The sequence below is a fragment of the Mesoplodon mirus genome (assembly GCF_964341445.2).
Source record: "Mesoplodon mirus genome assembly, chromosome: 1".
Lineage (NCBI taxonomy): Eukaryota > Metazoa > Chordata > Mammalia > Artiodactyla > Ziphiidae > Mesoplodon > Mesoplodon mirus.
Window position 1 is genome coordinate 213,616,825 of NC_138976.1, and position 27,267 is coordinate 213,644,091.

General features: G+C 40.4%; 1 protein-coding gene across 1 annotated transcript in view; it reads left to right on the top strand.

The window, feature by feature from the left end:
• The window catches only part of SHC3 (SHC adaptor protein 3), a 151,559-nt gene that overhangs the window by 100,610 nt on the left and 23,682 nt on the right, over positions 1 to 27,267 (top strand). Inside the window, exons 7-11 of the mRNA XM_082629213.1 lie at positions 642 to 768; positions 12,816 to 12,966; positions 13,925 to 14,012; positions 17,468 to 17,626; positions 23,626 to 23,921. Of these exons, the coding sequence (XP_082485339.1) occupies positions 642 to 768; positions 12,816 to 12,966; positions 13,925 to 14,012; positions 17,468 to 17,626; positions 23,626 to 23,921 (821 nt within the window). The remainder of the gene's footprint in view (positions 1 to 641; positions 769 to 12,815; positions 12,967 to 13,924; positions 14,013 to 17,467; positions 17,627 to 23,625; positions 23,922 to 27,267) is intronic.

The window sequence follows — 27,267 nt, forward strand, 5'->3', positions numbered from 1 at the left end:
ATATCCAGTCTCGTCCAGTGTAGATGCAGGTGGCATGTGGTGGAATGGTCATAGTGGTTAATTAATACCCCTTTAAACTCATCTTACAAGGTTGTTGATCTTATTGCTTTGAGTTGCCACGTCTGGTGGTGACACTTTACTCCCACTAGGAAGTAAGCAAACAGCTTGCTCTGAGTCCATCGGATACCTCAGGATTCATGCAATAAGAGCCGGTTTAAGTCCATTTGTTAAGCCTCACGGGGTCTTAAAGGGATTCATTTCTTGTTACTATCAGGTTCCTTGTCTTGTTAAGGTTTCCTTCCAAACCCTGTTTCCCTACTAAGTTCTGAGTTGATATTTTATAGACTCCAAAGCAATAGAAGAGCAATCAAGTTGAACTTTAAAATGTTAAAACATACTTACAAATAGAACCTTTACTTTGGGAGAGAATAGGCTATTAAGAAATGGATCTCTGCGGTGAAACGTCAACGCTGGGGGCTCTCAGGGATTAAGCTGCATGCAGAGATGACAGGACATGTCATGAAAGGCACCTCCTTGTCCCTCTCTTCTTCCCTAGGCTGCGGGCTTTCACCCTCAGGAAGGAGGAGCCTGGGTAGCTCCAGTGTCTGTCTCTAATGAGCCTGTGTCCCTTGCTCCTACAGCTTGTCACATTCTGGAATGTTGTGACGGGCTGGCCCAGGAGGTCATCGGCTCCATCGGACAAGCCTTTGAGCTCCGGTTTAAGCAATATTTGCAGTGTCCTTCCAAGATCCCCGCTCTCCATGACCGGTGAGTAGTGCTGTGACACCGTTTGCAGTGGCCTCTCTGCATTTTCTGACCTTTCCTCTTAAAAACACTTAAAAGGAGGAAACCACAAAACCACCTCCCCGAGGAGTGCTCTGAACAGACACAGTTAATCCCAGGGCTTCCTGGGCCCAGAGACACCTGGCTGGTGCTGGGCCATGGCTCAGGAAACTGACAGATGGAAGCCGACATATGGGTGATTCTCCCAATGTTTAGAAAAACATTTTCTTGAAACTATAGTGACGGTAGCCAAGGTTACAAAAAAAAACATTGTAATATGTTTTTGTTCTGTTTCCTCTGCAAGCACGTGATGTTTCCATATGTTGCTTCCTTGGGTCGGTGTCACCACAGGTTCTACCTGTCCCATTGTCCTTGTCCTCAGGGTTAGCCAAAGTCCTGATTCAGAGGCTCCCTTCGTGAGGCGCTCCGCTTGGAATGACGAGCATTGATTCTGCTTTATTGGCTTTCATAGCTTTCAGACTCGATGACCTGGGTGGCCCTGGGCAAGTTCTTTAACCAGTCTGGGTCTCAGCAGTTTTCTCTGTAAAATAGGAATAATAGTGGCTTGGCAGTATTTTGAGTGTTAACTGAAATGGTAAATGTAAACAGGAATTGTGAGATGTTTAGTTTATTATAAAAAATGTTCAGGGCTTCCCTGGTGGTGCAGTGGTTGAGAGTCCGCCTGCCGATGCAGGGGACACGGGTTCTTGCCCTGGTCTGGGAAGATCCCACATGCCGTGGAGCGGCTGGGTCCGTGAGCCATGGCCACTGAGCCTGTGCGTCTGGAGCCTGTGCTCTGCAACGGGAGAGGCCACAACAGTGAGAGGCCCGCATACCGCAAAAAAAAAAAAAAGTTCAGAGTCTACCCTTGAGTTTCCTTAGGACATAAGAATATTCCATGCAGCATTAAAAAAAAATAATATGGGGCATGTTGGTTATTCAGTCACCTGTCCTATTGAAAGCCTATTACAATGGTGCATTCACTGTCAATAAAACTTTATTTCTCCTGAATTTACTGTTTATGTTTTCTCCAACTTCTGCAGCCACATTCCAGGACTTAGTTGTGAAGGCAGTGCCTGCCTCTACCTTCATTATTATGAAGTCTCCTTTCATCTCTCTGAAGTCTTCACCTTTCTTGAAAGAGACTTTTAATTTTTTTTTCCTTCATCCACTGGAAAATTTCTGTTAAGGCATTCATTCTGGAGGTGCCTGTGAAGGCCCCATTTTTTCCCAGTTGATAAAGACTTCTGCAAACTCATACAAGTTGTGTGAAAAAAGAGTTAGAAAGTGGAGGGGACCCAATAGCCCTTGGCAGGAGAGTGGGTGAACAAAAAGTTCTAAATTTTATATTATAACGAGACATAGTCATTAAACAGAATTCATCAGTATATGTGTATTACCAGAATTAATCTCAAATACTTTAAATGGAGTGAAAAAGGATAGGAACCATCTATAGAAATTTTAAAAACACATAAACAATTGTATATATAGTTTATGGATAAGTGCATGTGTATAAAGAGTATAAAAACATGCAAGAATATTACATACCAACTCTAGGACATCTGAGGATGACAGGGATATGGGTGGGCTTTAACTGATTTTGTTAAGTGTATTTCCTCCCTAACATTTTATAACAACCGTGTTCCAATATACAAAAAGAATTTTCAGGTAACACCTGTATACCCACCGTCTAGATTCTACCATTAGCATTTTACAGTTAATATCACGTATTTTTTCATCCAAAGCAAGTTTGACAAGTTTTATTTCTTTAAAAAAAAGGTATCAAATATAGCAAAATGTTCACACTTGTTTAATCTCAGTGGTGGATGTGTAGGTGGCTTTTATATTAATTTAGGCTTTTCTGTACTTTTGAAATGTTGCAAAGAAGTCAAATAAATCCTATTAAAATAATATGTCAAAAAATGAGTGGGGGGAGTTAACTGAACTACCATCCTTCTCCAGGAATATACTTAAGGTGTGAAGTCCTGTATATGTTTCTATATAATAAAGTTTGAAGAAGTTTTGGGGAAAGAGAATGATGTAGAGAGATCTTATCTACCGAGAAAACTTTCAACCCAATATGCAAGTAATGGTATAACGTTTCTACAACAGAGCAGGAACAAGGGGACCTGTGTTCCCTGACATCAGTCTCATCTTGTCTGACAAGCTGCTTGTTGTGTCCACTGAGCAGGTCTGAGATCCAGGGAGCAGGTGGGAATGCACCACCTTCCGTCCCAGCTGGGGATATCCTAGGCCATGAGAGAATTCACCTTGCTTCCAGCTGCCATGTCCCTCTTCCCCTCCCTGCCCTGTTATGGGGACCCTGGACTGTGGAGGGCACTGGCCCATTTTCCTTCTAGATTTCCCAGGGGCCAGCAAAACAGGAGGTTCTATTTGTGAGCGGTTCTCCTTGGGTTTTCTGCTCACTTGCTCAGGCCATTTCTCTTCAAATTGGGCATGAGCTGGAGGTATGAGAATTGGCACAGTCCGCTTCTTTGTCCACATTCCTCGGTGTAGAGCTGGGGACAGGGGAGCGTGGAGTGAGTGGGGCCTCATTAGGTCCCAGCAAGCTGCCCCAGCATCTCAAAGTTCCATGTTGGTGGCACATGGCTTCCTCTTTCCTTCTTCTCTTGCTGCTAGTGAGTGGATGGCTTTACTTATTCGTGAATTATTTTTTGTTCATTGTATTAATTATTGGGGGAGAGACTCTGTGATCTGGATTCATCGCCCATCTCCAACTGGAAATAAAAAATCATACTTTTAAATGAATGGGTTTTTTGGTATGGTATGATTTTCCTTAGAAGATTTTTTCCTCTGATTTCTCTTGCAGAAATCCAAGGTTATTTTCAACACAAAACCAGAGAAGACAATGAAAAAGAATTCAAATGTAGCCAAAGCTCCATTTATTATTTTTTAAAAAATTGATATATAGTTTATTTATGATAAAATTACCCTTTAAAAATATACAGTTCTGTGGTATTTAGTATCGTCAAAGATAGAACAGGTACAATCATCAGCACTATCTAATTCCAGAACATTTTTCATCACCCCAGAAAGAAACCCCATACTCATTAGCAGTTACTCCCCATTTTCCAGCCCTCTTTCCCCAGACAACCACTACTCTACTTTCTGTCTTTATTGATTTGCCAATTCTGGACATTTTATATAAATGTTGTCATATAATATGTGCCTGACTTCTTTCACTTATTGGAATGTTTTCAAGGTTAATCCATTTAGTAGCATGTATCAGTATGGCATTTTTTAGGGCTGAATAATATTCCTTTGTATGGATATGTTACCTTTTGTTTATTCATTCATCAGTTTATGGACATTGGGTTCTTTTCACCTTTTAGTTCTTATGAATAACGCTGCTTTGAAGATGTGTACAAGTTCCTGTGTGGACAGATGTTTCAATACTCTTGGATATATAACTAGGAGCTGAATTGCTCAGTCATATGGGAACTCTATGCTAAAATATTGAGAAACTACCAAACTGTTTTCCAAAGTGGCTGTACCATTTTATATTTTCACCAGCAATGTATGAAAGTTCCAATTTCACTGACATTTGTTACTGTCCATCATTTTGATTTTAGCTATCCTAGTGAGTACAAAGTGGTCTCTGATTGTGGTTTTGATTTGCATTTTCTTGTTGACTAATGATGTCAAGCATCTTTTCATGTGTTTATTGGCTATTTGTATATCTTCTTTGGAGAAAGGTCTGCTCAAATCCTTAGCTCATTTTTAAGATTGAGTTATTTGGCTTTTTATTGTTGACTTGTATAGAAGTTCTTTGTATATTGTAGATATGTCTCTTTTCAGATATATGATTAGCAAATATTTTCTCCTATTTTTTGGTTGTCTTCACATTTTTTTGATAATGTCCTTTGAAGCACAGTAGTTTTTAATTTTGATGAAGTCCAATTAATGTACTTATTTTTTCTTTGGTTGCTTTTGTTTTTGGTGTCATATGTAAGAAACCATTGCCTAATCCAAGGTTGTGAAGGTTTACATCTATGTTTTCTTCTAAGTTTTAGCCCTTATTTTCAGGTCTTTAATCCAGTTGACTTAATTTTTGTATATGGTGTGAGGTACGGGTCCAACTTCATTCTTTCACAAATGGCTATCCAGTTGTCACAGCACCATTTGTTGAAAAGACTACTTCACACATTGAATTGTCTGGGCATCCATGTTGAAATCAATTGACCATAAATGTATGGGTTTATTTATGGACTCTTAATTCTATTCCATTGATTTATATGTCTGTCCTTATGCCAGTACCACATAGCCTTGAATAATACAGCTTTATAGTTAGTTTGAAATCAGGAAGTATAAGTCCTCCAACTACATTATTCTTGGTCAAGATTGTTTTCACTATTCTGGGCCCCTTGCAATTTCAAATAAATTTTAGCATAGCTTGTCTACTTTTACAAAAAAGGCACTTGGGATGTTTATAGACATTGTCTTGAATCCATAGACCAATTTGAGGAGTACTTCCATCTTAATAATATTTAGTCTTCCAATCCCTGAACACAGGATGTCTTTCCATTTATTTAGAGTTTCTTTAATTTCTTTCAACAGTGTTTTGTAATTTTCATTGTACAAGTCTTGCACTTGCTTTGATAATTTTTACTACCAAAAGAATAAATCTTTTATTCTTTTTGATACTATAATAAAAGGAACTGCTTTTTCATTGTTAATGTATAAAAATACAATTGATTTTTGAATATTCATTATGTATCCTGCAAACTTACAGAATTCATTTATTAGCTCTAATCATTTGTGTGTGTGTGTGTGTGTGTATTCCTTAGTATTTTTTATGTACAAGATCATGTCCTGTGCAAATAAATATAGTTTTATTACTTCTTACTTCCTAATCTGAATTCTTTTATTTCGTTTTATTATCTAATTGTCCTGGCTAGAATCTCTAGTACAATGAATAGAGGTGGAAAGACAGGACAACCTTGTCATGTTCCTAATTTTAGGAGGAAAGCATTCAGACTTTCACCATTAATTGTGTTCTCAGCTGTGGGCTTTTCATAGATGCTTTTTCAGGTTGAGAAAATGCCCTTCTATTCCAAGTTTTCTGAGGGTTTTTCTCATGGAAAATTGTTGGATTTTGTCAGATGATTTTTCTGTGTCTACTGAGATGAGTATTTGGTATTTGTTTTTATTCTACTGGTATGACATATTACATTAGTTGATTTTTGAATGTTGAACCAATCTTACGTTGCTGGAAGAAATCCCACTCAGTCATGGTGTATGATTCTTTTTGTATGTTGCTCGACTTGGTTTGCTAGTATTTTGTTTTCCATCCATATTCATAAGAGATATTGGTCTGCAGTTTTTTTTTTTTTTTCTTGTGGTGTCTTTGTCAGGTTTTCATATAAGGGTAATACTGGCATCAGAGACTGAGTTTGGAAACTTCTGTCCTCTTCTATTTTTTTGGAAGAGTTATGAAGAATTGCTGTTAATTCTCCTTTAGATGTTAGGTAGAAATCACCAAGAAGCCATATGATGCTGGGCTTTTCTTGGGATGCAAGATTTTGATTACTAATTTAATCTCTTTATCTGTTACAGTTCTGTTTAGATTTTCTATTTCTTCTTGAGTCATTTTGGTAGACTGAGTCTTTATAGGAATCTTTCCACTTCATCTAGGTTATCTAATTTGTTGGCATATGATTTTTAATAGTTTCTCTTATAATCATTTTAATTTCTGTGTGGTAGGTAGCAGTCTTTCCTCTTTCCTTCCTAGTTTTGGTAATTTGAGCCTTCTCTCTTTTTTCTTCATCAGTCTAGCTATAGCTTTGTCAATATTGTTGATCTTTCTAAGAACCAACTCTTGGTTTCATTGCTTTTCTCTATTGATTTTCTACTAACTATTTTATTTATTTCCACCTTAATATTTATTATTCTTCCTTCTGCTTGCTTTGGGTTTAGCTCTTATTTTCTAGTTTATTAAAGTAGAAGGTCAGGTTATTGATTTGAGATTGTCTGTTATCATATAGGCATTTACAGTTCATCAATTTCCCTCTAAGCACTGCTTTACGTTCAGCCCATAAGTATTGGTATGTTATTTTTGTTTTTATTCATCTGAAAGTTTCTTCCAATTTCCCTGTGATTTATTTTCTGATCCATTTGTTATTTAGGCATGTGTTGTTTAATTTCTACATATCTGTGAATTTCCCAAATTTCTTTCTTGTATTGATTTCTGCTTTAATTCCATTATGGTCTCAAAACATATGTTGCATGATTTTAATCTTTTAAAAATTTTGAGTCTTTTTTTGTGGCTTAACATATGGTCTATCCTGGAGAATGTTACATGTGGACTCGAGAAAAATTTATATTCTGTTATTGAATGGAGTGTTCTATAGATGCTATTAGGTCTAGTCAATGTATAGTGTTCAATTTTCTATTTCCCAATCTTCTCTCTGGTTGTTCTATCCATTACTGAAAGTGGGTATTGATGTCTTCAAATATTAGTACTGCACTATTTCTCCCTTTGATTCTGTCAGATTTTGCTGCATATAGTTTAGGGTCTGTTGTGAGGTACATATAGCTTTATAATTATTGTATCTTCTTGACTGGTTGCTCTTTTATCTTTGTCTCTAGTAAAAATTTTGTCTTGAAGTCTATTTTGTCTGACATTAGTAGAGTTACCATAGCTCTCTTTTGGTTACTGTTTGCATGAAATACCTTTTTACATCCTTTTACTTTCAGCCTAAATCTTTAAATCTAAAATGTGTTTTAAATCTAAAATGTCTTTCAATCTAAAATGTGTCTCTTGTAGAAAGCATATAGTCAGATCACGTTATCTTAAAAATCCATTCTGCCAATCTTTGTTTTTTTTGTTTTTTTTTTTGCGGTATGCGAGCCTCTCACTGTTGTGGCCTCTTCCGTTGCGGAGCACAGGCTCCGGACGCGCAGGCTCAGTGGCCATGGCTCACGGGCCCAGCCGCTCCGCGGCATGTGGGATCCTCCCGGACCGGGGCACAAACCTGTGTCCCCTGCATTGGCAGGCAGACTCTCAACCACTGCGCCACCAGGGAAGCCCCAATCTTTGTTTTTTAACTGGAGTGTCTAATGTGTTTACATTTAATGTAATTACTGATAAATTAAGATTTTACCTGACATTTTGCTATTTTTTTCTATATGTGTTATGTCATTTTTTTGTCCCTTTGTTTCTCCATAACTGCTTTCTTTGGTGTCAAATAAATATTTTATGAGTGAACTTTTCATTACCTTGGTTTTTTTTTCTTTTTTTTTAACTGTCTTCTAAAAGTTATTTTCTTAGTGGTTGCCCTGGGGATTACAACTAACATCTTAATTTGTAACAATTTAGTTCAGATTAACACCAATTTAATTGCAATAGTATACAAAAACTTTGCTCCTATGTGGCTCTATTTCTTCACCTTCCATTGTGCTGTTATGTTATGAAGATTCCATATTTATACATTGAGTGCTCATCAACACAGGTTTATAATTATTGCTTTATTCAGTTGTCTTTTAAATCAGAGAGGAGAGGAAAAGAGTTATGGACAAAAACTATATTTATACTGTTTTAATATTTGCCTGTGTATTTAACTTTACCATTACCCTCTATTTTTTCATGTGACATGAATTATTGTTTAGTGGCTTTCATTTTAGCCTGAAGTACTTCCTTTAGTATTTTTTCATAGTGCAGATTTGTTAGTGATGAATTTTCTGGGCTTTTATTTATCTGGCACTGTTTTAACTTTTGATTCATTTTGAAGGATAGTTTTGCTGGGTACAGGCATACCTCAGAGATATTGAGGGTTTGGTTCCAGACCACTGCAATAAAGTGAATATCACAATAAAGCAAGTCACACAAATTTTTTGGTTTCCTAGTGCATTTAGAAGTTATGTTTACAATATACTGTAGTCTATTAAGTGTGCAATAGTATTATGTCTAAAATATAATGTACACACCTTAATTATCAATACTTTATTGCTAAAAACTTTATTGCTAACCATCAGCTGAGCAAGTTGCAACCTTTTTGCTGGTAGAGGGTCTTGCCTCAGTCTTGATGGTCGCATACTGATCAGGGGTGATTGTTGCTGGAGGTTGGGGTGACTGTGACATATTCTTAAAACAAGACAACGATGAATTTTGCCACACTGATTGACTCTTCCTTTCATGAATGATTTCTCTGTAGCATGTGATGCTGTTTGATAGCATTTCCCTCATAGAATTACCTTCAAAATTAGAGCCAGTCCTCTCAAACCCTGCCACTGCTTACCAACTAAGTTTATATAACATTCTAACCCTTTGTTTTCATTTCAGCAATCTTCACAGCATCTTCACCAGGAGTAGATTCCATCTCAAGAAACCACTCTCTTTGCCCATCCCTAAGATGAAGCTCCTCATCCATTAAATTTTTATCATAACATTCCAGCAATTCAGTCACATCTTCAGGCTCCATTTCTAATTCTGGTTCTCTTGCTATTTCTACCACATCTGCAGTTACTTCCTCAACTGACATCTTGAACCCCTCAAAGTCATCCATAAGGGTTGGAATTAACTTATTCCAAACTCCTGTTAATGGTGATGATTTTACCTCTTTCCATGAATCATGAGTGTTTTTGATGGCATCTAGAATGGTCAGTCCTTTCCAGAAGTTTTCAATTGACTCTGCTCAGATCAATCAGAGGAATAACTATGTATGGCAGCTGCAGCCTTATGAAATGCATTTCTTAAATAATAAGACTTGAATTGAAGTTACTCCTTGATCCATGGGCTGCAGAATAGGTGTTGTGTTAGCAGGCATGAAAACAACATTAATCTCATTGGCATCTCAATCGGAGCTCTTGGGTGACCAGGTGCATTGCCAATGAGTAGTAATATTTTGAAAGGAATCTTTTTTCCAAGCAGTAGCCCTCAATAGTGGGCTTGAAATATTCAGTTAACCATGCTGTGAGCAGATGTTCTGTCATCCAGGCTTTGTTGTTGCATTTATAGAGCATAAGCAGAGCAGATTTAGCATAATTCTCAAGGGCCCTAGGATTTTCAGAATGGTAAATGAGCATTGGCTTCAACTTAAAGTCACCAGCTGCATTAGCCCCTAACAAGAGAGTCAGTCTGTCCTTTGAAGTTTTAAAGCCAGGCATTGACTTCTCTCTAGCTATGAAATTCCTAGATGGAATCTCCTTCCAGTATGAGGCTATTTTATCTGCACTGAAAATCTGTTGTTTAGTGTAGCCACCTTCATTAATTATCTTCGCTAGATCCTCTGGATAACTTGCTGCAGCTTCTACATCAGCACTTGGGGCTTTACCTTGCTCTTTGATGTTATGTAAATGGCTTCTTTCCTTAAGCCTCATGAATCAACCTGTGCTAGATTCAACTTTTTCTTCGGCAGCTTCCTCATCTTTCTTAGCCTTCATAGAATTGAAGAGATTTACACTTGCTTTACATTAGGCTTTGGCTTAAGGTAATGCCGTGGTTGGTTTTATATTCTATCCAGACCATTAAAACTTTCTCCATATTAGCAATAAGGCTGTTTCACTTTCTTATCATTCATGCGTTCACTGGAGTAGCACTTTTAATTTCTTTCAAGAATGTTTCCTTTGCATTCACAACTTGTCTAACTGTTTGGCACAAGAAGCCTAGCTTTTGGACTATCTCAGCTTTTGACATGCCTTCCTCACAAAGTTTAATCTTTTCTAGCTTTTGATTTAAAGTGAGAGACATATGACTCTTCCTTTCATTTGAACACTTAGGGACCATTGCAGGGTTATTAATGGGCCTAATTTCAATACTGTTGTGTCTCAGGGAATAAGGAGGCCAGCGAAGAGGGATAAAGATGGGGGAACAGTCAGTTGGTGGAGCAGTCAGAACACACATTTATTGATTAAGTTTGCCATCTTATATGGATGAAGTTTGTGGCACCCCAAAACAATTACAATAGTAACGTCAGAGATCACTGATCACAGATGACCATAACAAATATAAGAATAATGAAAAAGTTTGAAATATTGTGAAAATTACCAAAATGTGACACAGACACAGGAAGTAGGCAAATGATGTTGGGAAAATGTCACTGAAAACTTGCTCAGTGCAGTGTTGCTACAAACCTTCAATTTGTGGAATCTGTGAAATGCAATGAAGTGAAGAACAATAAAACAAACTATGCCTATGTAGAGTTCTTGGTAGATAGTCTTTTTCTTTTGGTACTTGGAATATGACATCTCACTGCCTTCTGGCCTCCATTGGTTCTGTTAAGGAATCCACTGTTAATATTATTGAGTATCCTTTGTATATGATGAGCTGCTTCTCTCTTGCTACTTTCATGATTCTTTCTCTTTGGCTTTAATCAGTTTGATTATGAGGTGTCTAGGTTTGAATCTCTTTGTTATTCCCCATTTGGTGAGACAGCATTGTCATATTTGATTTTTTGTTTCCTTTAGTTCTCAGAACATATTGAAAGTAGCTAATTTAAAGTCTTTGATTTTTTGTTTCCTTTAGTTCTCAGAACATATTGAAAATAGCTAATTTAAAGTCTTTGTCTAGTTAGTCCAAAACCTGAGTTTTCTCAGGGACAGTTTCTGTTGATTGCTTTTTTTTTCTTGTGTATGAGCCAATTTTTTTTTTGTTTCTTTGCACCCCATAATTTTTTGTTGAAATTGGAAATTTTAAATAAAATGGTGTGACAACTCTGGAAATCAGATTTCTCCCCTCCTCAGGATTTGTTGTTGCTGTTTGTTGTGGTTGTTTGTTGTAATGACTTTTCTAAACTAACTTAGTAAAGTCTGTATTTTTTGTCATATATGGCCACTGACAACTCAGCCCAGTTCATTTAGTAGACAGCCAATGACTGAAAAGAGATTTCCTTAAATGTCTGAAACCACTAAGTCCCACAGTTTTTGCTGAGGGGTTCTGTGTGTGTGTTGGGGCACTCCTTCAACACTCAGTTATGCAACTGACAACTCTGCATTAGCCTTTACTTCCTGCTTGTGCAAAGCTTCAAAGTCAGTCACAGGTGAGAACTAGAGCTTTTTTACATCTTTTCTGAGCAGGAACAGAACCCTGGCCATGAAAACAGCCCTTGTATACATGTAGCCTTCTAGATTGCCAGAATTATGTCAAAGCTTATTATTTCCCAGCTTTTCTTTTAAGCTTTCTGATTAGCTTACTCTTAACCCCAAATGTTATCTACTGTTTCAGGGAGCCACAATGTTAAAGAAGTGCCTCTAATTGTTTTTGACAAATGACCCTGGGGAAGAAGCTATGTTCCCTGTACAAGTTCTGAATCAGGTCAAATAAAGACAACCTTTGGAGTGGAGGATTCTAGAGAATGACCAGAAGCGTCATAATGACTGTTCTCTAAGAATAGGGCTTTGAAGGAGCCTCAATGCTCTTTTGCCCCCTCCCATGGCTATTAGGCTGCTGGTTTTCACTGTGACTGTGGGATTTGGGTTTTTAAGGCTACCATGGAGATGACAATAAAGCAAGTTAAAATGCAACAAAGCTGTTGTTCTGACAGCTGTTTGTGGTTTTTGTTTGTTTAATAAACATGCTCTAGGTTGCTACAAGCTTCTGGTTAATTTCCAGAGTTCTGAAAAAGTTGATTATGAAACTTTCTTTGCTAGCTTTCTTGTTGCTATTACAGAGGTCCTTACTCTACCATTTTCCCTGAGGTCACTGAATCTCCATTTTAAAGTTAATTTTGTTTTGGGTAAATTTCATAATGTACTAAAATGTGTGTCTATGCCTTGAGAAACTGGTTATCCTTACATATAAATTATATTTTTCCTTATTAAAATGTAATTTTAAAAAAGGAGTTATTTCCTGTTTCAAATATGACCAGAATTTCCTAAAGGGTAGAACTGTGAATAAGTCAGGGAAATTTGGCCAAACCACTCATCTGCTTTATATATATGCCTGAGACCTAGATGGCTAAAGGGGCAGTGACTAAACTCTGCTTTCTGGGGCAACAATGACTAACACTAGATTTTTTGGTTTTGACTGAAAGCTCAACTTTTGGCTAAAGTCCCTGAAAACCCTCTTTTAACAGAGTGCAGAGTCTAGATGAGCCATGGACTGAAGAGGAGGGTGATGGCTCAGACCACCCATACTACAACAGCATTCCAAGCAAGATGCCTCCTCCAGGGGGGTTTGTAGATGCTCGACTGAAAGCCAGACCCCACGGTCCTGACACAGCCCAGGTGAGTCTTATACCTTTTTGCTTGGATGGTGGCTAACTGAACTTTCCTTTTGCTTTCTTCAACTTTATTTTCAGGTCCAGACGGAAAAACTCACAAACTTTTTCCCCTTGAATTTCACAAAGCAGACAATTAGGGAAGCTTTTGTTTTAACGTCAAATGCCTTGGAGCTATATTGTGATTCCTGAGTCTGGGAGTTCCCTCTTCATCCTAGCACAAATCCCATTCTACTGTGAACTTAATGAGGAAAAGAGAGAGTTCAAGCCTTCTAAAAGGCCTGGGGTGCTTTGGGTTCTCTGAAAGGAGAGTGAATGTAAGCCTTTAACATGAGATATTTTTGAGTTTTTCTGTTTTGCTCATTTCCCTGATTTTCCCTCTAACTCGAAATTCTAGTAAGGCATTCGTTTTCTAGAGTTATGGTATCTCCATGATATCTCTTTGTTATATGGAATTTTTTGATGTCACCTACCTTATGTGAATGACAATGACACCAATGAAAGTGGCAAATAACATTGAAACCAAGTGTCAGTAGCTCTAACACTGAGAAGGAATCAGCAAGGTGGACTTGCCAAGGCATGAATGGTTATGGGTGTATGTGCTGGGTGGGCAGTATGTTCTGACACAGAGATAATCTTTAACTGAAATCTATTTTAGGTCATGTTGAGTGATGTGGCTACATGTAAAAGAGCTCAATTTATGGTCACACTTAGGGGAGGGATGTGGGGGGTAATGAAAACAGGGGGCAGTTTTAGTTTTGATGAGATACAGCCTCTTTCTCACACCCACACAAACTTATTCCCCAAATCTTAATGCCAACCGAGAAGCATGAAGGGAAAATTGGGTGTAATAGGCACGCAATCCATTGGCCATTGAAGGCCCTTCTACTGTACCATGGCTTTTAAAGATGCAGAAACAAGAAGAGGATGACTTTTTCACTCTGTGTATTTACATATGTCTATAGTTTGCAGGAAAAGAGCAAACTTACTACCAGGGGAGACACTTAGGAGACCCGCTTGGCGAAGACTGGCAGCAAACACCTGTCAGGCAAGGTGAGAGGCAAGGTGAGGTGGACAAGAAACATAAAAAATACTTTTTAAAAGTGACGTGCTCCCTAGTGGGTAGTTCCTCTCCTGTGGAGTGGCAGAGTGACCCACTGGAAATACCTGTTGTGGGTGTGGCTGCAGGTTCCAAGCCAGATCATAGAAATAGAAATAATGGCTGTCGGGCATGTCTGAGGGCACACATCAGATGATGCCGCCCCTGGCACCAGGACCAGCTCACTGCCCCCACCCACCCCATTGCTTCCTGCACCCTGAGACTTTCCTCCTAAGGCCTTTCTCTGGCAGGAGGACTCGCCTGCCCAGGGGCTGTGGAATTCACCTCCCCCAGGGGCACCTGCACCCATTTCAAACGGGGCTGGCTTGGGAGACTGTGGGGCGTGCTTTGTGTTGTCCCTCAGCTCCCTGGCAGGGCTGAACCCCGGTGGCTCCCAACAGTAGCTTGTAGCTTTCCCTTCCTTGCCTCACCCCTGCCTTCCCTCTCCAGGGTCAGCTTCAGGAAGAGCGGAGCAATTCCGGCCCTTGGCAGAGATAGTACCAGGGATACAAATCCCTCACAAGCCCTGGGTCCTCTTAGAGGACACTTCCACCTCTTATCCAACCTCTTAGCATGCACCTAACTCCCACATTAAAAATTATATGGCGGACTTCCCTGGTGGCGCAGTGGTTGAGAGTCCGCCTGCCGATGCAGGGGATGCGGGTTCGTGTCCCGGTCCGGGAGGATCCCACATGCCGCGGAGCGGCTGGGCCCCTGAGCCGTGGCCGCTGAGCCTGCGCGTCCAGAGCCTGTGCTCCACAACGGGAGAGGCCACAACAGTGAGAGGCCCGCGTACCACACACACACACACACAAATTATATGGCTATTTAAGGACCATTTAATTTAAAGTAACCGCTAACATGTCTCTATTCTCTAGACAGTTATTTCTACACATACATATATGTGTGTGTATGTATACATACAATTTTAAAGTCTCTTTTAATTTTAAACTTTTTCCCACCTCAAACATTTCTATAATTTTCAATAGCTCTGGGGCCCTGACTACTAACTGTTCAGGGCCTGGAGGAGATGGAGTGACAAATGAGCTAAATCCAATGTACACTTCTGGGTATAGAAATTTACATTTGTTGGTTTAACATTAAGGCTTTTCCATTCATTATTGCCATTTGTACTGGTGAGTAATTGACCATATATATATATATATATATATATATATATATATATGTGTGTGTGTGTGTGTGTATATATATATATATATTTTTTTTTTTTTTTTTTTTGCGGTACACGGGCCTCCCACTGTTGTGGCCTCTCCCGTTGTGGAGCACAGGCTCCGGACGCGCAGGCCTAGTGGCCATGGCTCACGGGCCCAGCTGCTCCAAAGCATGTGGGATCTTCCTGGACCGGGGCACGAACCCGTGTCCCCTGCATTGGCAGGCAGACTCTCAACCACTGCGCCACCAGGGAAACCCTTGACAATATATTTTTAAAATTTCCCCCTGGTGAAAGAATTTCATGTCTTGCCTTCCCCAGCTGAAAGATGACCCATCCATACTGCCTAGCCAATAATCCCTAAAACCCAGTCAGTACACCACATGGCTCTATCTCAGAATAGGATGGAAATAGCACATTAAAGTTATAACTTTGCCAGAGGCACTTTTTTTTTAACATTTTTCATCTTTGTTCTATATACATTTAAAAAGTATTATACAGCAATTGCGTACATAGACATATAACTGCTAAAGACTAAAGGAGACACATTACTTATATGAAATATTTACTCTATTGAAAATTCATCAGGTTTATTTGAAAATGAGGTCTTTTTTGATATTCAAGTTATTCCAGCCTGTTCCAAGAACAGACAGTGTAAGAAGTTCACCAGGGCAAAAATGAGCCTTACACAAGTTCTTGTGTAAAGAGAACAAATAAATGTCAAGTTCTTATTTGTAAGCAATAAATATCTTTTCCGTAGAACAAATACAAATGTTCCTTATTGATCTGCTAGCAGCCATTTCCCCTAAATGAAACTGAATTCTGGGTACCAACACCAGGGAGGGTGTGTCTGCCTGTCCCCGACTCAGCACCTGCCACTGTCTGAAGTGGGAAAGGGCCGTCGTCAGCAACTTATTCATTGGGCTTTTGATCTTTTTAAAGATTAGTTTGTAAAGTCATTTTTACAGACTGAGTTGTCTGCAGTTCATACAGACGTCTGAACGGCAGACAGTCATCCCTAAGCCAGGACTCGTAGCTCAGGAACGACCAGTGACACATAGAAACCACATCCAGGGAGAGGAGTAGACACAGCTCAGGAATTTGTGGAGATGCTCCCCAGAGACGGGATTTTCGCAGGACACCTGCATTCTCACGCTTACAGGCCAGAGACAGTGGTGCTGCCAAAAGTCCTTCAGTGGGCTCTTGGGAAGACTTCTCCAAAAGCCCTGAACCCACTCTTGCCAGCTGGATTGAGCCAACTTCCACAGCCCACCACCTGGAGAGGTGACCTCTCTCCAGGCCCAAGGCGATCTTGAGAGTGTCTGTGGAAGCCTGTTAGAAACAGCGATCCCATACAAAGAATCGGATAGTGGCTCAAGCAGGGCGACACACTTCATTCGCCTCAGGCAACAAGAACAGGGACAGCCTGACCCTGCCTTGACAGAGTCTTGGTCCAGTTGGGAAGTCCCATGAAGGCACAAGCCTGACTCTGTTTTATAAGGAAGGTGCCTCATTCATGAGGAAGTAACTTTCTAATAAAATGGGGTCAGAGCACCTGCAATGTATTTCTAATGGAGTTAAGATATGAAGCATTCCCCTACACTTAAAAAAAGAGCAATGAAAATAAGGCCCGTTGTTCTTCTGCTCAGTTTTTTTTTTTTTTTTTTTTTTGCGGTATGTGGGACTCTCACTGTTGTGGCCTCTCCCGTTGCGGAGCACAGGCTCCGGACGCGCAGTCTCAGTGGCCATGGCTCACGGGCCCAGCCGCTCCGCGGCATGTGGGATCTTCCTGGACCGGGGCACGAACCCGTGTTCCCTGCATCGGCAGGCGGACTCTCAACCACTGCGCCATCAGGGAAGCCCTGCTCAGTGATTTTGATCTCAGGCCTTTGTAAAGGGGATGAGGAGGCTGAGGCAGCTTCTGCAGCAGGTGTGCACCCACCCCCGCCACTCCCCCAGCCCAGGTCAGAGGTGCCTAGGGTCTTGGTAAGGCTCCTAACCTTCACGGCGTCCATCATCCTGGGCCAGTAGGTCCCATTTTGACAGGAAGGAGTGGAGAGCATCCTAGCAGAGTACAACAGGGTGTGAGAGGATCAGAGAGGAGACTTAACGGATGGGCATCTGAAAGAAGGATCTTCTTATGAATGGGCTAAAGGAACTTTTCTGTGAATCACTGGATAGCTTAACGTGAATAGCATTACAATCAGAAGAGAAAAGAGGGCTGTTTTCTTGTTGCAGGGTCCTTGGACATCTACAGCATGCCGGAAAGGAAGTCGCATGTGGCCCCTACAGGAGAAGCCCCCACCTATGTCAACACCCAGTGCATCCCGCTGCAGGCTGGGCTGGCCACGGGCAGCAGTGCAGAAAGCAGTCCACGGAAAGACCTCTTTGACATGAGTGGGTTTCCATGTGCCACTGGATTTTTCTCTTTTGAGGCTGTTTTTTTACATTGTCTTTTGTTTGAAATCTGTGCAATTACTGAATTTTCTTCTAGTGGGGTTTTGATTAATGACACAGATGAGCTGTCTTTTTCTGGGTTATGATTGAGCTTTTCAAGGCTTTGAACTTGGCCAACCCCTGCTTTGGAATTACAACCTTCTCTGCAGTCCAGAGGCAAAGCAGTTTCCCCCTCTTTTTTTTTTTAATTAGTTAATTTATTTGGCTGTGTTGGGTCTTAGTTGCAGCACATGGGATCTTCGTGGTGGCATGCCGATTTCTCTCCAGTTGTGGCATGCAGGCTCCAGAGCACATGGGCTCAGTAGTTGCAGCATGCAGGATTAGTTGCCCCACGGCATGTGGGATCTTAGTTCCCCGACCAGGGATCGAACCCGCGTCTCCTGCATTGGAAGGCGGATTCTTAACCACTGGACCACAAGGGAAGTCCCCCCACCTCCGTTTTATAATTGACTTTGCTCTTGAAGATCGTATTGAGACAAATGATATACATAAACGCATTCATTTATTTATTCACTTAGGTATTAATTGGATTATTATTAATTATTATTAATTATTAGTATTATTAATAAGTATTATTATTAATAAGTATTATTGGATAATACTTAGGTATTAATTGTGTGCCAAATACTGTATCAGTTTTAAGGATGCCAAGATGAAATGGCTTGGCCCCTGTTTTCATAGAGCTGTTAGGCTGTTGAATAAGACTAACATATAAGCAAGAAATTGTAATATACCCTCTTGTTTGCCTACATACACTCACTTTCCCTCTCACTTTTTCTCTTTCTCTCTCCCCTTCTTCCTCTCTACTGAACACCTACCATGTGTCAAATACTAGTCTACTTACTGGGGATATACAGGAAAACCAAATAGACAAAGTCCCTACTCCCATGAAGTTTAAATAACCACTGTGTGTTACAGGTAGTGACAGGTACTCTGATGAAAAATAAAATGGGATAAGAAGAGTAACCCCAAGCTCCTGTTGATTGCACTGTAGTATGATGTGTACCATGGACCTCTGTTTGGCATATAGATTGGGAAAAATAAATCATCTGTGAACTGATTAATGAAAGTGTAAATTGTTGTTAAGGAATTTTGAAAGAGCTTCCCAAGCTCATGAACAGCTTTACATCCCCAAATTTCTTTTTCAATTTCCTTGAGAATTTTACAGGTTGAAGAGGGAGGGAGAGGAGACTAGCACTTAGTGAGTTTCTACCACGTGGTTAGGTGCTTATTATTTTATTTAATTTTTGCAATAGTCCTATGGGTAGATATTATTATTATTACCATTTTATAGAGGAGGAAACAGAGAACCCTAGAGGTTTGGTAACTTCACTGCTGGTTCACCACATACAATACATACCTGGTATTGTATGTGGGTGAGGACAGGGCTGAGTGCTTTTATAATCAGGCTGTACTATGACAACAAAAGTCTATTTTTCCCCAGAATGGGTCACTGGACTCCCATTCTGATTTTAAAAATCACCAGAGCCAGAAGAACTGTAGAATCATCTCGTCTAATCTCTTCATTTAAAAAAATGTGGAAATAGCCTAGGAGGTATGAAGCAACTTCTCAAGATGCAGAGCAAAGTGGTAACTCCTGTTGTAACGATATCTCCCAACTTCAGTTTAGTAGTTGTATTTATGGTCAGACAATTTTCACTGTTTAATTTAGTCAATATACCAGTGACTCTTGGCCCCAGAGCCTGAGGAGAGTTAGATTGGGCTGGGGTTTGAGATGGGAAAAATGAACGCCAGACCTCCCTTTTTTCATCCATCAATTTCTACTCCTACTCCCAAAACTAGAGAAGGGGAAACCGAAAGTATAAAGAGCCCTGGAGAGGCTAGTGTCTATTGAAAAGTATGGAAAGATAGACCTAGCACTCTGTGTTTATCTTGAACCACTATAGCTAAATAATGATGGTGGTAGTGGTGCTGATAGTGATGGTAATGGTACTGATGGTGGTGGTGACGCTGATGATGGTGGTGATGGTGATGGTGGTGATGGTGATGAAGGTAATGACATGGTGATGGTGATGATGGTAATGGTGGTAATGAAGGTGATAATAATGATAAGATGGTGATAGTGGTGTTGGTGATGATGATTGTGGTGATGGTGATGGCGGTGATGGTGATGAAGGTAATGACATGGTGATGGTGATGATGGTAATGGTGGTAATGAAGGTGATAATAATGATAAGATGGTGATAGTGGTGTTGGTGATGATGATGATTGTGGTGATGGTGATGGTGGTGATGGTGATGAAGGTAATGACATGGTGATGGTGATGATGGTAATGGTGGTAATGAAGGTGATAATAATGATAAGATGGTGATAGTGGTGTTGGTGGTGATGATGATTGTGGTGATGGTGATGGCAGTGATGGTGATGAGGATAATGACATGGTGATGGTGATGATGGTAATGGTGGTAACGAAGGTGATAATAATGATAAGATGGTGATAGTGGTGTTGGTGGTGATGATGATTGTGGTGATGGTGATGGCAGTGATGGTGATGAGGATAATGATATGGTGATGGTGATGATGGTAATGGTGGTAATGAAGGTGATAATAATGATAAGATGGTGATAGTGGTGTTGGTGATGATGATTGTGGTGATGGTGATGGCGGTGATGGTGATGAAGGTAATGACATGGTGATGGTGATGATGGTAATGGTGGTAATGAAGGTGATAATAATGATAAGATGGTGATAGTGGTGTTGGTGATGATGATGATTGTGGTGATGGTGATGGTGGTGATGGTGATGAAGGTAATGACATGGTGATGGTGATGATGGTAATGGTGGTAATGAAGGTGATAATAATGATAAGATGGTGATAGTGGTGTTGGTGGTGATGATGATTGTGGTGATGGTGATGGCAGTGATGGTGATGAGGATAATGACATGGTGATGGTGATGATGGTAATGGTGGTAACGAAGGTGATAATAATGATAAGATGGTGATAGTGGTGTTGGTGGTGATGATGATTGTGGTGATGGTGATGGCAGTGATGGTGATGAGGATAATGATATGGTGATGGTGATGATGGTAATGGTGGTAATGAAGGTGATAATAATGATAAGATGGTGATAGTGGTGTTGGTGATGATGATTGTGGTGATGGTGATGGCGGTGATGGTGATGAAGGTAATGACATGGTGATGGTGATGATGGTAATGGTGGTAATGAAGGTGATAATAATGATAAGATGGTGATAGTGGTGTTGGTGATGATGATGATTGTGGTGATGGTGATGGTGGTGATGGTGATGAAGGTAATGACATGGTGATGGTGATGATGGTAATGGTGGTAATGAAGGTGATAATAATGATAAGATGGTGATAGTGGTGTTGGTGGTGATGATGATTGTGGTGATGGTGATGGCAGTGATGGTGATGAGGATAATGACATGGTGATGGTGATGATGGTAATGGTGGTAACGAAGGTGATAATAATGATAAGATGGTGATAGTGGTGTTGGTGGTGATGATGATTGTGGTGATGGTGATGGCAGTGATGGTGATGAGGATAATGATATGGTGATGGTGATGATGGTAATGGTGGTAATGAAGGTGATAATAATGATAAGATGGTGATAGTGGTGTTGGTGATGATGATTGTGGTGATGGTGATGGCGGTGATGGTGATGAAGGTAATGACATGGTGATGGTGATGATGGTAATGGTGGTAATGAAGGTGATAATAATGATAAGATGGTGATAGTGGTGTTGGTGATGATGATGATTGTGGTGATGGTGATGGTGGTGATGGTGATGAAGGTAATGACATGGTGATGGTGATGATGGTAATGGTGGTAATGAAGGTGATAATAATGATAAGATGGTGATAGTGGTGTTGGTGGTGATGATGATTGTGGTGATGGTGATGGCAGTGATGGTGATGAGGATAATGACATGGTGATGGTGATGATGGTAATGGTGGTAATGAAGGTGATAATAATGATAAGATGGTGATAGTGGTGTTGGTGATGATGATTGTGGTGATGGTGATGGTGGTGATGGTGATGAAGGTAATGACATGGTGATGGTGATGATGGTAATGGTGGTAACGAAGGTGATAATAATGATAAGATGGTGATAGTGGTGTTGGTGATGATGATGATTGTGGTGATGGTGATGGTGGTGATGGTGATGAAGGTAATGACATGGTGATGGTGATGATGGTAATGGTGGTAACGAAGGTGATAATAATGATAAGATGGTGATAGTGGTGTTGGTGATGATGATGATTGTGGTGATGGTGATGGCAGTGATGGTGATGAAGGTAATGACATGGTGATGGTGATGATGGTAATGGTGGTAATGAAGGTGATAATAATGATAAGATGGTGATAGTGGTGTTGGTGGTGATGATGATTGTGGTGATGGTGATGGCAGTGATGGTGATGAGGATAATGACATGGTGATGGTGATGATGGTAATGGTGGTAATGAAGGTGATAATAATGATAAGATGGTGATAGTGGTGTTGGTGATGATGATGATTGTGGTGATGGTGATGGCAGTGATGGTGATGAGGATAATGATATGGTGATGGTGATGATGGTAATGGTGGTAATGAAGGTGATAATAATGATAAGATGGTGATAGTGGTGTTGGTGATGATGATGCTGATAGTGATGGTGATGATGTTGATGCTAGTGGTGGGGCTGAGGTGATGGTGATTATGATGGTGGTGATGATGTTGTGGTGATGGTGATGGTGGTGATGATGGTGATGGTACAGGAACAGAATACAAATTTTCAACTACTCCAGGTAATCAGGGAAAAAAGTAGCATAAAAAGAGAAAATCTACGAACAGAATTTTAGTCCGTAGTTTTAACCTCTTTTTTGCCCCAAATCTGTAAATCATTTAACAAGTGTCAAAATGATTTAGTTTTGGTTTCATGTATTCACTTCACATCTGCCCATTCTCTACCAACATTTAGCAAACTGGTCTGATTTTACAGCACTCACTGAATATTTATGGGTACAAACTATGTCCCAGGAACAATGTTGGACTAGAGGGATGTAGCTGTGCCCAGGAGAGAACCATTCTTGTTCTTGGGGTGCTTGCATTGTGGCAGGTTGGCAGTGGGGTCCTAAATAATCATCACAACATCTTACACTTGTGTCACACTGTGGGCATTTTTCAGAGTGCTGTGGTACATATTGCCTTGTTTGAAAATCGAACATTGAGATTTAATTAGATGAGCCTGGTGACTTCTCTTACCGCTGATATTTGTTGCTGTTAGAGCCATGGCCTGCAGTGAGAAGTATGTTCTGAAGGGCATAACGTCAAGCTCAATCTCAAACACTCACACAAGAGCCTTTTTCTACAGGGAAACAAGTGAAGGTCAAGGGGAGGTAGAGCTCCTAGCCTGGGGCAAGTCACACAAAAGGCACCCAATAAATGTCAGTTTTCTTCTCTTTTAAGAATTCACCTAATACAAAAATTTTGAAAGAAACATTTGTTGGGCTGGGTTTCAGTTTTGCATGAAATCAAAACCTTGCAACTTTTCTTTTCCTTTGTGTATTTTCTTTGGTATTGGCAGGTTTTTATTCAGAAGAGAACACATTTGTTGAAGAGGCTAGCCAATGTTCCAGAGAAAGTAGATGGCATGTAATATTCATGGCCTCTTGCAGCGTGCAAAAAGGGAGTCATTCTAACTAGTGAGGCAAAGGGTGTGCTTGAGTCTTTGGCACAAGACACAATGCCCAGCTGTCTTGGGAAAGCAGACTCATCAGAATGAGTCATGCCAAGATCTGGGCTTTGCTTTCAAATGCTTGTTATGATGAGTCTTGTATTACCAGCCAGTCATTTTTCTCTACTTCTTATTTTTCTGGTAGAAGTTGCCTTTGCATTTCCAACCCTCACACTGTACTGTCTATCATTTGTTCTCCTTGGGATTGATGTGTTGCTGGCAAATGTTTTTGGCAGAACCTTTTGAAGATGCTCTCAAGAACCAGTCCTTGGGGCCTCTGTTGAGCAAGGCAGCCTCCGTGGAGTGCATCAGCCCCATCTCACCCAGAGCCCCCGATGCCAAGATGCTGGAAGAGCTGAAAGCAGAGCCTTGGTACCAAGGGGAGATGAGCAGGAAGGAGGCAGAGGGGCTACTGAAGAGAGATGGAGACTTCCTGGTCAGGAAGAGCACCACCAACCCAGGCTCCTTTGTCCTCACTGGCATGCACAATGGCCAGGCCAAGCACCTGCTGCTCGTGGACCCAGAAGGCACGGTGAGCACAGGGTGGAGTGTGGCCTGCACTGGCCAACCTCCCTCCGACAGTCTACCCTGGGTCACTGCACTGGGGGCCACTTTCCCTCCTCTACTCACATATGTCTGCTAAGTCCTGATGGTCATTTCTCCAGGGCCCTGGAGACCAGGCCCAGAGGACTTATGCTTTCAGGCCAGAGCCAGGCTACAGGAGCCCATGGTCAGGGCCTCCTGTGCAAGTTATAAAACTTGGAAATCCCCAGGGCCCAGGTTGAAAGGCTTAATTCTCACGTTCTTTAAAATAAATACAAACACTGAGAAAGTTTTCTTTCCAAATATGTTCATAGTGGACAAAGAAGTACAGGGCTCCTGGGCTTTTAATATTTACCTCAAATATCTCTACAAGTTGAATCACCAGTTTTTAATTTGCAGGTTATAAAATGTGATGAAGCAGTAAGTAAGCCTCCTATTCATTAGTCTCTTGCTTTCCCACCTAGAGAAGTAATACCTCATGACAGTGATTTTGGCACTTCCTGGCAGTACAGTTGTGTCTGAATAATTCGATGGGGTTGACTGAATATACCATCTTTCAGTCAATAAATAAATTTGACTTCACCCTGGCACAGTCCAAGAATTACTAAGTTTAATAAATGTAGTTACCTTAGCCTAACCATTGAGTAAATTCCAGGATTGTTGTTTAAAATTTTTTTTATCCAGTGAAAACAAAGCAGCAGGTAGTTATCTCAATAGTGGTTAAGAACATGGCATTTTTAAAAAAAATTATTGAACTGTAGTTGATTCACAATGTTGTGTTAATTTCTGTTGTACAGCAAAGTGACTTAGTTATGCATATATATATATATATATATATATTCTTTTTCATATTCTTTTCCATGATGATTTATCACAGGATACTGAATATAGTTCCCTGTGTTCTACAGTAGGACCTTGCTGTTTATCCATTCTATATATAATAGTTTGCATCTGCTAAACCCAAACTTCTAATCCTTTCCTCCCCAACCTCCCCTTCCCCTTGGCAACCACAAGTCTGTTCTCTATGAAGGACGTTGCATTTTTTGATTGACAGGTAGGGATGAAGACAGTCTTCATTTGGACTTGGACACAATTTAACTGTGTGTGTTTGGGGAAAGAGGCGGTGTTATCTGAGATGATTTGTTGCCTCAGGTGTCTAGACTAAGTTGCCTGCACACCTCAGCTCCCTAGACCTCTGCACCTTTTCTTCTCTTCCCTTCCACTCTCCAGCTGGGCAACCACTCCCCATGAATGTAACATATATCCAATTCACCTTCTTTCGTTGTGTGGATTTTTTTTACATATATGCACACCAGGGAAATTACATATTTTGTGTTTGTGTGTTTCAGAAATTTGCAAACAAACATGATGTTATTCCACAAATCATTTCTTTCTTTTTCCCTTCGGTACATGTTTTTAAGATCTGTCAGTGGTGCCTTCCGTATACTGAATTGTTACTTGGGAGGGCCATCTGGGGCTCACTGGATACACCATCTGCACATCACTTCCTGAGCTCTCTTGTGAAGGATTGAAAAACTGAAGGTGCTGCAAACCTCGTGCCTGTTTCCCTTGCACCTGGGATGGTCTCTCTGGAGCATATCCCAAGAGTGTTTGATCACAGGATGGACATACATTTAATGTCATCAGGGGTTGCATCTGCTTCCAGAATGGCTGGGCTACTGACATGTGCAGCAGCAGAGTGTGAGGGTCCCACACCCACCCCTTCTCTATCTAGTTTTGCTAATCTGGTGCGGGTGGGGAGTGAAGTGATGTCTCATTGTTTGCTGTGCAATTCTTTGATTGCACTTTAACAGGTTTCTCCATAAATTTTATGTTCCTATCTTTCCCCCATGTTTCTCTTTTAATCTTCTTATTGGGTTTTCTTGAGTTTATTCCAGCAATAGAATCCCCATATGTACTCTCCCACATCTTCACCTATCAGATAGTTTTGTCTGTGACATTCTTCATCAGATAAAAGTCTTTTTTGGGGGGAATGTAGCTGAATCCATCAATTTTCCCCTTTATGGTTTATAGTTTTGAGTTCTAAAAGGTTTCTCACCTACAAATCACAGATGTATGGTACTCTATATTTTCTCCTACTAGCTTTATTGTTTATCTTTCACATTTACCTTTCAATTCCAACTGAAGTTACTTTGGAAGATGATATAAGATAGGACCCAACATTTTAAAAATCGCCATGTAGTGAGCCAATTCCCCCATCACTATTTACCAAATAATTCATCTTTTCTCTGTGATAGTGATGCTCCTTCTATTACACACTAAGTCTCTGTGTCATGGGTCTGTTTCTGGACTCTCAGTTTTGTTCTACTGATTTGACTGTCTGTTCCTTATGCAAGTTCCATACTGCTTTAGTCGTTACGGCCTTAAACTGTCTTAATATCTGGTGGTGTGCGTCCTTCCTCTTGAGTCTCCTTTTTATAAGTTGTCTTAGCTATTCTAGACCTTTATTCTTTGTTCTGATTTTAGATTCAGTTTATCAAGTCACCAAAAATACATGCTGGGGTTTCGATAGGGCTTGCACTGAATTTACAGATTAATTTGGGATGAGCTGACATTTTTCAATACTGAATCATCACCTCCATAAGCATGGCATGTCTCCACTTATTTAGTTTTAAGATGTCTTTTGTTAGAATTTTAAAATTCTCTCCAGAAAGTTCTTCTGTTTCCATTGTTAGGTTACTTCCTAGGGTGTCTAGTTTTAGTTCCTGTTGTAAGTGGTATGTTTTCTTTGATCACTTTTTCTCAGTAGTTGTGGCTGCAGGGAGAGGAGAGTAGTGTGATCTTGAGCCTGGAAATTTTGCTGATTGCAGTCGTTTTACTGGACCAGCGGTCATTGCCATTGCAAACACTGAGTTTTTTCGCCTGCCTTCCAATCCCAGACATTAGAGGGCACCTTTGAGCATTGGCCAGGAGAGGGCGCCCTTGTTCAGTTTCCAACCTGAAGGAATGTTTGAGGTTTTGTTCCCTTAAGGATGATGTAAGCTTTGGTAGATGTCCTTATCAACCTAAAAGACTTCATTCATTCATTCACTCAACAAATGTGTACTGGATGACTACTAATCCAGGCATTGTTTTTGGCACCTGAGATATGTCCATGAGCCAGTTAAAATGGCAATCTCTGCTCTCATTACCTATTTATACATATTAATGGCCCAACTACTTTTATCATGTATAGGTATTGAACTTCATCAAATGCTTCTTCAGCAGCTTTTGAGATAATACCATGATTTTTTTCCTAAAGTCCATTCATGTGGGAAATTACACAGGTAGATTTTTCTGATGTTGCATCCTGGCATAAACCCTGCTTGGTCTTG